This window comes from Simochromis diagramma, unplaced genomic scaffold, assembly GCF_900408965.1.
Source record: "Simochromis diagramma unplaced genomic scaffold, fSimDia1.1 OVJJ01000669.1, whole genome shotgun sequence".
Lineage (NCBI taxonomy): Eukaryota > Metazoa > Chordata > Actinopteri > Cichliformes > Cichlidae > Simochromis > Simochromis diagramma.
The window spans coordinates 372,077-383,645 of NW_024387458.1; the positions used below are offsets into that span (position 1 = coordinate 372,077).

An 11,569-nucleotide genomic window follows, 5' to 3' on the forward strand; every position below is an offset into this window, starting at 1 on the left:
ATTAGACTTAGTTCAGGCTTCACATCTGATTCATGTCTTGCTGTGAACCAGGTTTAGCTCTGATTAGAAGGGATTTATTGTCTCTGCAAAATCTGAATCACAGGTCAGAACAAAGGATGACAGAGTCTGGCACAGCGCGAGGAAGCATGAACACAGTTTCACGTTTCTGAGCTCAGAGTATTAAACTGTAGAACAGTAAAAAGCCACCGAGCGTCACTGTGGACGGTGTTTGTGGTCTCTCAGAGGTCAGCCCGTAGGTGTTGGAGGAATCGGCCGAGCTCCTGAGCTGCACGCCGGGCGGCTGCGGTCACAGGATGCCGTGTGGGAGGGTGTGAACCAGCTGGAATCTCACACCACCGCTGGGAGGGAGTTTTCCAGCTGGAGCTCCCGGAGCATTCAGGAGCGTCGGTCCAAGCCACAGGATCGCCGCTCTGCAGGCAGGACGGTCCAGCAGCTCAGACTGCGAGCTGAGCAGACGTCAGGCCTTCATTCAGTTTCACCACAGCTGTCACGAGTTGCTTAGAGGATCCACTCGCAGGACTCCTGGGTAGCGTTCAAACAAGATATTTTAATTACAGATCTTCCACCAAGGTGTATGTCAGACAGTGCGAGGTTAATGCTATATACAAGACGTGAGGGGCAGGGCTCCAGGGAAAACGGGGAAATCACACACACGGGCTCAGAACAGCCTCTCTCCACTCCGCTAGCGACCTGTCACTCCTTCCACACTCCACACGGGGAAACACGGGGACGGGTCCGGGAACAAGGAACACGTTAAATCTCTGAGACAGAGGCACGGGAAACTTGAGCTAGGTGTGTACTGACAAGAGCCTTCACAACAATCAAGCGTTGAACAGCTGATCTCCTCCTCTAATATACCAGCTGGTCTGATGAGGCCCAGGTGTTCCCAATCCAGGAAGGCGTGGACCGAGGGCGTGAAGCCGCCATGAGTTCCGCCCCGGCAAAACAGGGGAGAGGAAAAAGAGAAGAGAAGGGGGGACTAGGAGTGAAGAGATGCTGATCAGCGCCTTGCCGATCCCGCAGGTCGTGACAACAGCTCCATGTTTCTGACAGTGGAGCAGAATGTTTCAGTGAAATTAGAGAACAAGTGTCCGTTTCATCGCAGCGCCTGCTGTTACCAGACGCTTGGTGGAAACGTTATTATGGTCTGAAACAGGCGCCGTGGAGGGACGACGTCCTGTCCCGAACCCGTCACTGACCAGTGTTTGAGGGCAAAATCGCTAAAGGACGCCGATGCTTTGATATGCTATGATTCATGAAACTAAAACAAAATGTGTGGATTCAATTTAACTTTATTTATTTAACAGCTGTTCACAACAGGCCTGCAGGTGCTTTAAGGGTGGAAAGCAAAGGCTCTGCAGTAATGAAGCCATGCGCCTGCTGTAGTTTTAAAATGACGAAGCAGGTGGAGATCATTTTCAGCTCGTCACTTCGAGTCACTGACGACTCTCCCACGTAAACGCCCCGTGCTGCACTCCGGCTGAAGTGCAACCACTTCCTGTCCGACTACGGGAACTCGAACGGCGGCTCTGTCCTCGGCCTCTGAACGCCGACCCTCGAGAACACTCGGTCCTCTTTAAGCCGCCTCTGTAATGTTGAAGTGTATTGTTTTGTATTTGAATCTGTTTTTCCTTTCAAAGTCTCCTATATGAGCAGATGTTGCGGCTGATGTGAACGCGCTGTAATAATCCTTCTGTTTCCTGCTTTTCCATCAAACTCCCACTTCTGGAGTTCACTCTTCTCGGTGTCCTCGAGGCTTTTGGGGTAAAAACATTACGTCACCTTCTCATTGACTTATCATCAAAAGCCTCGTAGTGCCATTAGCATTCTCCATAGTTTCCATTTAGGCCGCTGTGTTCCTCCCTTGTCTTTCCACTACAGACAGATCCACATGTTCTGAATCACGTTTTCCTTGATTTTCCGAAGCCGGGCTGCGATACGGCCCAGCGCAGTGGATCAGTGGGTTTCCAGCCTTTAGTCGGGACTCCTGCAGGTCCTAACTGCTCCTCTGATGTTCAAATATAACGTTAGTGTAATCTTAATAACGAATCAAAGGGCCTCCCAGGATGAAGGAGAAACAGGCCGGCTGCTTCGTCCGTGACCCGGCCAGATAAAACCGGGAGCGGGGAGCTGTTGTTTGTTGTTGGTGTAATTCTGGCTTTGATGGTGAGATGACCAGGGCAATTTGGACGGTCCATTTGGGCGCGAAGGCTTCAAGGTGGCGGGATCAGGTCAAGCGCAAAAAAACAGACACGAAACGGGCCGTTATCAGAGATTTCAGCCCCGCCCTCCCACCGCCAGAATTATTGTTTCAAAGAAGCTGAACCCCGGACACACGAGTCGAAGCACAGACGTGCAAACAGATGTTTTTCTGATCGCTTTAAAGCAGAACACACTGAATAAATTTACCTGTTAAATCTCCTTAATTTCCCCAATAAATCCTGACTGATGCGTCAATAAAAGCACGAGTGCGTGTTTGGCTTCAAAGTGAAAGAGGGGGACGGAAATGGTCTCAAAGGTCCACTTTCCATGTTTCCACAATCACAGAGAAGACCAAGGACACGACTCCCATCACGTCAGCAACAACAACAACAGCTGGAGCTGCAGAATGAATGAAAACTGCTCTGCCAGGATTCAAAGTTCAGGTTTTTACACCTGAGTTTAAAATAATTGGACGAGTTTTTTTAGGTTCTCCAGGATGTTTGGCCTCCTTTTATCCAAAAGGATAAAAATACAATTTCAGAGTCGGTCACATCAACAGCCACCTAAATTCATTTTATAGGGTTAAAGACGCTTCAATAATACAGAGAAACTATCAAACACTCGGCGACAGTGGGAAAGAAAAACTCGAGCACTGCTCTTCACCAGGTTTGCTCAAAACATCACCAGATACATGAAGAAAGATCTGGAGTTAAATCCTCCTCATGCTGTGGGGCAGGTTAGCAGAGGTTAAAATATTTGCACTGTGATGAGTTTAAAGACCCGAGGATTTCGTGATTTGATTCATGCTCTCAGCCATGAACGGTGAAGTCGCTGTGAGGGTCAGCTCCCTGAGCGTTGACGCCGGCATGACAGCCGACGCAACGACAAACCGTTTTACGACTTTCTCGATCTGGACGCGTCAGTAATGCTCTTATTTGGGACATGAAGGAGTGAAGCTGTCGTCTGAGCTGATGTTTGAACCAAATGTGTTTTTTTTTCACCAGATGTGAAGCTCAGACGGTTCCTCAGAGCTCGCCGGTGCCTTTCCCTCTGACCTGAAAGGTGCTTGAGGCGCTCTGCATCCATCGCAGCGTGGACTCGAGTCCCCCGGGGCTCCTCTGTGGACCCCGATGTGGAAGCGAGGGATAAAAGGTTTACAAAGAGAGGAAGTCTTATCTTATCTCACTGCCGCTGACTTCCTCCCCACACAGATATGACAGTTTAATGGCACCCGTCACACGCTGTCACCGGCCACAAAATTACCCAAAATTCAGCAGGAGCCGGACGTGGGAGGGCGGCAGGGGTCACAAAGAAAACCTCGACTGTTTGGGGAACCTTGCAGAGCTGGATGTGGATAAAAACCATAAATCAACATCTTTGTCATCCATCAGGATCTTCAGAGTCACAGTTTGAACTCAGCATCTTTCCACCTGCACAATCAGGTTTATTCTGTCCACAGCTGCAGTCTCTGGGTATTACACAGTATCTAGTGATCATTCGTGTGGTGTGAACGATCAGCTGAATGTCAGACATTTATTTTTGTCCCGTTTGGAGGTCTCTCTCTAAAACACCTGATATGTACATGAGAATAATAACTTTATGAATTCAGAAATCACCTTTCAAAGCAAAGTTTATGAAGTGAAGCTGGAGGTTCAGTGTCAGGTTTACAGAGTCTGTAACGATGAAGCTGACAGCGGAAATAAAACAGGATGAAACAAAAACATTCATAGAAGCACACCTGCTGCCTCGTCACCAGCAGGTAAGGAGGCTGAAATAAATGGAGCGCTGCTTTAAGCCTCCTGGGCTGCATTCATTAAAGAGGCGTGTCTGAAGCCTGTCACATGAATCCCAGCGAGCTGTTGGCTTACAGGTGTCCACGCTGCTTCCTGTTGGGAATCCTGGCAGGAAGTAGTGCTCCACGCTGCTTGATCTGAAGACTCCGTCAGGGTGGAGATCGCAGAGCTCTCACCGCACCACTTCAGCTTCGGCCTGATGTCCACTCTGACTTCACGACCCTTCCTCACATTTTCAGGCTGACCTGAGGGGACTGACGAGGGTCTGCTGCACGTCGTCACCAGCAGTAATGAATGTGACAAAAGACATAAACATGAAGACATAAAGAAGATGTTAATCTGAATGAACCTTCTGGAACAAATGTCCTGCTTTATATAAACAACAGTAAAAACGGGGTTTCCTGAGGACAGCAGCAGGAGGTGCTCACTGAACAGGTTTGTGAGGAGTGACAGCAAGAGAAAGAAACTGATATTAACAGAGTTTACAGATTTGGGACAGCTGCTGTTCTGCAGTTCTGTGCATGTTTTGAAATTTACAATGTGTTATATCTATATCTATATATATAATAATGTGTGCCCTGTCAGTGCGCCCCAGGGCAGCTGTGGCTACAATGTAGCTGCCGTCACCAGTGTGTGAATGTGTGTGTGAATGGGTGAATGACTGAATGTAGTGTAAAGCGCTTTGGGGTCCTTAGGGACTGAGTAAAGCGCTATACAAATGCAGGCCATTTACCAGTTATATTTATTATATTTCTTAAATGCAAATCTATTTATTTGCATTTACTAAACAAGGTAAACAGTTGATTTAACAGGTAAATGTCAAATCAAAAGCGACATTTGACCCCTCAAGGTTCAGGTTCAGGGTGCAGATGAGTCCACATCCTGTGCAAAGTCTCTTTCAGGTGTTTGTGTAGCTGCTCTGTAATGATTCAACTGATCTGCAAAAACTACAGGAATTAACCTCTAAAATATTTACATAGAAAATATTGGAGTGAAAGCAGAAAGTAGCAGAGTAACTGACAGTAAATGTACTGAGTTACATTCCTTTCAAAGCTGTGGGGGGGGGCACCTCAGTTAAATACACCCCTGCAGCCAAGTGGCATGTGAGTACTTCCACAGTACTTTGGAGTATTTGTACCACTCGCGCTTTTACTTCATGTCTGTGCTGACTTTATGAGCTCACCGTCATCACGCGTGGATTCCTCCTGGTGCTTTCCTCTCCTCCTCCTCGCGGTCACGCGCTTGTGCGTGAACTTGGAGTATTTTGGGAGGGGGTGGGCCCGGCGTGGATGACATCAGCACCCTGCAGGATATCTGGCTGCAGCGAGCGGAGGCTTCACTCGGGCTTCGGGAGAACCAGCAGCAGCATGCCGACCGCGCGTGGAGTCCCGCGCGCCGTGGACCTGGACACGGACTGCGCGGACCCACCTCTGCGCCGCGCGCGCTCTTACGGTTGCTAAGGTCTTTCTGGATACCTGCGTGGGGGTGTGGCTCGTGGACATGGAGCCCTCTTCCCTCCTGGCCGTGTTGGCGCTCGTGCTCTCCGTAGGCTTTGGGACGGAGGAGGGGGCGTGCCAGCACTGCTTCCTGCTGCGGCCGGTCCCCGGGGACGGTCTGCCGGTGGAGGCTCTGCAGGAGGACCCGGACCCGGCGCTGGACCCCACGGAGCGGGACCTGAACGTCACGGAGCTGCGTGGGCTGCTGGGAGCCCGCTTCGACCCGCGCTTCATGTCCGCATCCCCGCCGCAGGAGCCCCCGGACTCCCCGGGGGTCCCGGAGCCGCCGCGCGGCCGGAAGCTGCGCCGCCGGCTGCAACAGTGGCTGTGGGCGCGTGCCGCGTGCCCGGTGCAGCACGCCTGGAGTGATCTGGGCGCGCGCTTCTGGCCGCGCTACGTGAAAGTGGGCAGCTGCTCCAACAAGCGCTCGTGCTCGGTGCCCGAGGGCATGCTGTGCACGCCCGCCAGAGCCGCGCATGTGACCCTGCTGCGGTGGCGCTGCCGGCGCAGGAACGCGCTCCGGTGCGCGTGGATCCCGGTGCAGTACCCACTCATATCTGAGTGCAAGTGCGCTTGCCCGAGCTGAGACTCTCCACTCACACCCGCATCACACCTGTACAGGCGTGACATCATCACAGGCGTGGACAGCTGAGAACAGACTGGTTTTATTTATTCATCACGGCATCCTGTAAAATCACGTGTTTGACTTTGTCTTCTGTTCGAGAAACAAAAAAGTGTCAAATTTGTTTTTGCAAGAAATGTAAAATGTTTTCTGTCACAGCAGCCAAAACCCTGAACGCAGCGCGCGCCTGCGGGTCCACGTGGAGTCAGTCTGCTCAGAATAAGATCAATGCAAAAGATCCAGAATCTGTTTTATGTCCTCAGAAAAGTACAAATGGGTGGAAACGAGCAGCACCGCAGGAACATTTGTCACATTCAGGTGACTTTATGTGTTTTTTTCTGCTTGATTTAAGGTGGAAATGTTTGTTAAAGGAAAACCTGCAGATTCCAGCTAAATGATGTAACCGAGAAAATTATTATCGTTTATCATCAGTGATTTATTCTTGTCATTTCTTTGGAGAAATAAACACATTTACCACAAGGTGGCAGCGTTTTAGCAGTTTTATATCTGTGTTTGTGTTTAATAGAGACGCTGAACGCTTCCTGTTCACGAAACAATCGCTGAGCAAGACAAGAACGTCGTTTCGGTACGAATGAGTTAAAACTAACATGAATAATGTGGGATCGTGTTATTTAAACCAGAGTTTCCGCTCACAGACAGCAGGGAGGGTGGAGGGGCGGTGGACGGCTCCAGCAGGCTCTCCTCTGCACGTATTCAGGTGGAGCGCACACCTGTGCCGCTGCTGCTGCTGAACAGCTACAGATTTTCTTTATGTTCTTCCTGTAGGTTGAAGATTAAGATTGAAAGATTAAATTCTATAAATCCAGCTGATTATTGTCCATCAGAAATACGTGCGCGACGTTCTCATCAGATTCACCTCACGCATTCAGCTTCAGTCTGAACCTTTGATATAGTTTTATTGTTTGTTGTCTTTATGTCCGTTTTCTCTCTAAAATCCTGAAAAACTTTGAAAACATTAGTGAGTGAGGGTGATGTCAGGATGCAGTTTGGAATAAAAAACTTTGTATTGTTGAAAAACAGCAAATCCTCAAAAACAAAAGAGCTGAAAGTGTAAAATGTTTGAGAGCAGGAAGAAGCTTTGATCCAAACGATTTAACGCTCATTTAGTTTCAGTTTAAAACATGCAGCAGCGGCTCAGAGACGAGAAGCTTCTCTGTGCGGTCGCTGCCACAGACCTGTGTCTGTAAATCACTGCAAAATATTAGAAAACATCAAGTTTGAGTGGTTTACATAGCACAAAGACTTTAAACCAAGGAAATCGGTAAAAATGTGAGAAACAGCATCAGTCCAGGAGCTCGCAGATCACTGAAGAACCTCCCGGACCCACTGACACAATCAGTGACCCTGAGCTTTGAACCGCGGTAAAGTGAGCCGTCATTTGTGAGCTGCGGTCAAGCCAGCCGCTTCTTCTCCGCCGCATAAATTTCCTTGCGCTTTTACACCAGTCTTTACGGTAGCGCCTTTTCGCTTTATATCCTGATTGAAAGCCTAGACCCGCGCACACGTGCGCGCGCGAACAGTCACACGCACACGCGCGCACACAAATTACAATGGAACAGCCCAATACAGTCAATACAATTATGGAAATTTCAAAAATTCATTAAAAATCATCCTGAGTAGTTGAGGTCCAGCTTTCAACACGTTCCTTCTCTGGGACACCTACTGTACCTCTGGGCCAGGTTTCATCTCAATCTGCTGCATCAATAATTGTTTAATATTGATGGATCAAAAGTGCTGCTGAGAGAGTCATGACAGGGACTATGAAGAGACAGCATATTTGCTTGTCTTCACTGACTCGCTTTGAAATCCAGATTTTAATTTTGGAATATTAGGTGTACTTGTGGTTCCTATAGAATTTTTAGGTTGAACGGTAATCAGAGTCTTCATCTCTTAGACCTCTCTTCTGTGGCTGCAGCTCACATCATTCTGTACATACGATAATTTTTAATTCTACAACTGTTTATAACCTGCATAGTTCACATTTCTGTATAGCTGTATATCTCATACTTCTGTATAGTTTTTCATATTTATATCCTGTTCATAGCCTGTACATAGCCTGTACTCACTACAGCCTTTAACTATACTTATAGTTTTAGCATATTCATAACATACCTTCATACCGTGTACATTATAACATACCATAATAGACCCATTTCTGTAATATACTTACATATCTATATTATTGCTAATATATATTGTAATATATCTATATCACTAAAGCACTTCTGGATGGATGCAAACTGCATTTCGTTGCCTTGTACCTGTGACATGTGCAATGACAATAAAGTTGAATTCTATTCTATTCTATATTAATTCAGAAGACAAACACCCGTCTCTGCTTTTGAGATTAGCATTAAAACCCACAGTTTTGACAAATAATACAGTTATAGTGGATCAGGTGACCCTGAATCTTCCCTTATTTGTGCTGCAATAAGCCTAGGAACGGCGGGCTTCCCATCATGTATGAATTTTTTCCTTCTTTGCTCGTTCTGTGTTTATACACCTCTCTGCATTTAATCATTAGTTAGTATCTCTTGAACAGTGTATATGTTGTCCTGTCTCCTTTTCATCAACCTCAGCCAGTCACAGTAGATGGCTGTCTCTCCTTGAGCCTGTTTCTGCCAGATGTTTCTACCTCTTCAAATGGAGTTTTTCCTTCCCACTCACACTAAATGTTAGCTCATATGGGGTACTTAAATTGTTGGGGTTTTCTTTGTATTATTGTTGTGTTTTTACCCAGCAACATAAAGTGTCTTTAGGTGACTGTTGTTGTGATTTGGCGCTGTATAAATAGAATAGAATAGAATCGAATAGAATAATGTACTTCAGACATGAAGACAAGACAGGCTTTAACACTAGAGTGTTTTCACAAGTGTTCCATCCACTTGTGGAACGCTGAAGAAGAACTACACTTAAAAGCAATATGGAACTGAAAACAAAAGAATACATAATGTAAACATATAATCAAATAATCCAGGACTCACAAACAATGATATGACGTTTCACCTCTCATCCGAGAAGCTTCTTCAGTTCTGAAGAACTGAAGAAACGTCTTCAAGTAACTTAAAGAAGTCCAGACGCTTTTCTTTGCAAGCTCCTTTGACGAAGATGAATGTATGTTGTCAAGGCAAAAAAAGTTTTTTCTTTTAAACAGTACATTGCATAATGAGAGTTGGCAGTTCGTCTTGTAATTGGAAGGTTGCCGGTTCGAGCCCTGGCTCCCACAGTCTCGGTCGTTGTGTCCTTGGGCAAGACACTTCACCTACCGCCTACTGGTGATGACCACAGGGGCCGATGGCGCGATATGGCAGCCTCGCTTCTGTCAGTCTGCCCCAGGGCAGCTGTGGCTACAACTGTAGCTGCCTCCACCAGTGTGTGAATGTGAGAGTGGAATTGTACAGCACTTTGAGGGTCTTGAAAAGCGCTATATGAATGCAATCCATTATTATTATTGTTGTTATAAGACTGGGGAAACCTGCAGTCAGCTGAGACTGCAGAAGTCACTTGGATGAGTGACGAAACTTTTCTCCCATTGAAAACGCTACGTCCAGATGAACAGAATCAACCTTTAGGGATTTAATTACCTGGATGATTGAGCATGCATCAAGACATTCTCCGTGTTGTTTCTGAATTCTTTGTCTCCTTATGAATAATGTATATAATTTTGAAAAATTTCATGTAAATTTAAGTCTTATTAATATAAACTGAGGAAAGAATGTAATTTGTTTTGACACTTCTTGATACTCTGATATGGGGATTATTAGGTAGTTATTTATATATTTTCATTATCTTCTGTATTTCAAACTGTAAATTAAGCTTGTTTGGTTATATTTTTTATTGCATTCTTGGAATTTTTCATGCTTATACTTTTAATACATTTTTGATAACATAAAAATAAATCTGAAAGATACCTGCATTTTTCAATACAAAATCCACAGATATTTTCAAAATTGATTTGGCAGCGCTACATTGGTAAAGTATAATATATTGCATTAGAAACTTTCACAGGATCAGTACTGGACTATATCAAGTTCTGTATTGCAAATGTGACTGTGGACAAAAGCATTCAGGTTTTCCCAAACCAAAAACCCTGGATGACCAGCGAGGTCTGCACACTCCTCAAAGCCCACAATGCCGACTTTAGGTCTGTTGACAGAGCTCTGTACAGGTCTGCTCGAGCTGACCTGAAAAGGGGTCCCACCTGTCCAGCATCAACACACGAGAGGTGTGGCAGGGAATAATCGACATCATAAGAGGCAGAACTGTGAAAGCAGAAAACCTGAGTGTGCAGCTGGCAGAGGAAATAAACAGCTTCTTCGCCCGCTTTGAAACATCACAACAGCAGCACTCATCTGCCTCAGCCCTGCTCCCATCCTCATCCTCACCTGGATCCTGCACCGCTCCATTCACTGTAACGGAGCACGATGTCAGATGTGTGTTCCTAGCAGTGAACCCCAGGAAGGCTGCCGGTCCAGACGGAATATGTGATAAAGTGCTAAGACCATGTGCCCACCAGCTCACCCTCATCTTCACCAGACTCTTCAACCTCTCACTGGATGAAGCAGCCATCCTATCCTGTCTAAAATCAGCCACAATCATCCCAGTACCAAAGAAGTCTCCCATCACCAGCCTGAACTATTATTGCCCTGTGGCCCTCAGACCGGTAATCATGAAATGCTTTGAGAGACTAGTCCTTCAGCACACCAAGGATTACCTCCCCCCAGAATTCAACCCCCACCAGTTTGCATACTGTGCAAACAGATTCACAGAAGATGCCATCACCCTCCACTCGGTGCTGAGTCACCTAGAACAGCGGCAGAGCTACGCCAGAATGCTCTTTGTGGACTACAGCTCACCCTTCCACCACTCGCCCATTGAGAGCCTACTAACTTACTGCATCACAGTATGGTACAGCAGCTGCACTAAGGCAGATAGAGCCACCCTCCCAGCATGTTTGCAATGAGTAGGAGATGCTCTGTATCTCACTGTACAGCTGTATAGTGACAAAGGTATTGGGTTCTTTTCTAAAAATTGCTATAAACAGAGGAACCCAAACTGATGAAAAGTGGCGAATATTTTTTTTCAAATGACTATTTTTAGTGGATGTTTGATATAGAAGCAGAATGACAGAATGTTAAAAGAAGTTACTTTTAGTCGCTCTAAGCTGGGCATTGCGTTCTCTGGCTGTTCAAAGCCATGGAACTTTAGACTTTCCAAGCAAATAATGATGGCCATACTGATGTTCTTTTCAGTACATTTTACTTCATGTTCATTTTCATTTTTATGATGTTTCTATTTTTACATAATTCCTCCCACATAGCAAAATTGGTATGGCCTGGATCTGTCCCACACAATGTGCTTACACATGGCCTGCGTACCGCAAAGAATGACGGCCCTATGGTGGCCCAGATCTG

At 46.4% G+C, this 11,569-nt stretch overlaps 1 protein-coding gene across 1 annotated transcript; it reads left to right on the forward strand.

Annotated features, from left to right (window-relative positions):
- The first annotated feature begins 4,706 nt into the window (after positions 1–4,706).
- On the forward strand, positions 4,707–6,614 carry LOC120723141 (noggin-3-like). Its single transcript, XM_040014496.1, has one exon. The coding sequence runs from the start codon at positions 5,517–5,519 to the stop codon at positions 6,096–6,098; it is 582 nt and encodes a 193-aa protein (XP_039870430.1). The 5' UTR covers positions 4,707–5,516; the 3' UTR covers positions 6,099–6,614.
- Positions 6,615–11,569: the final 4,955 nt, after the last annotated feature.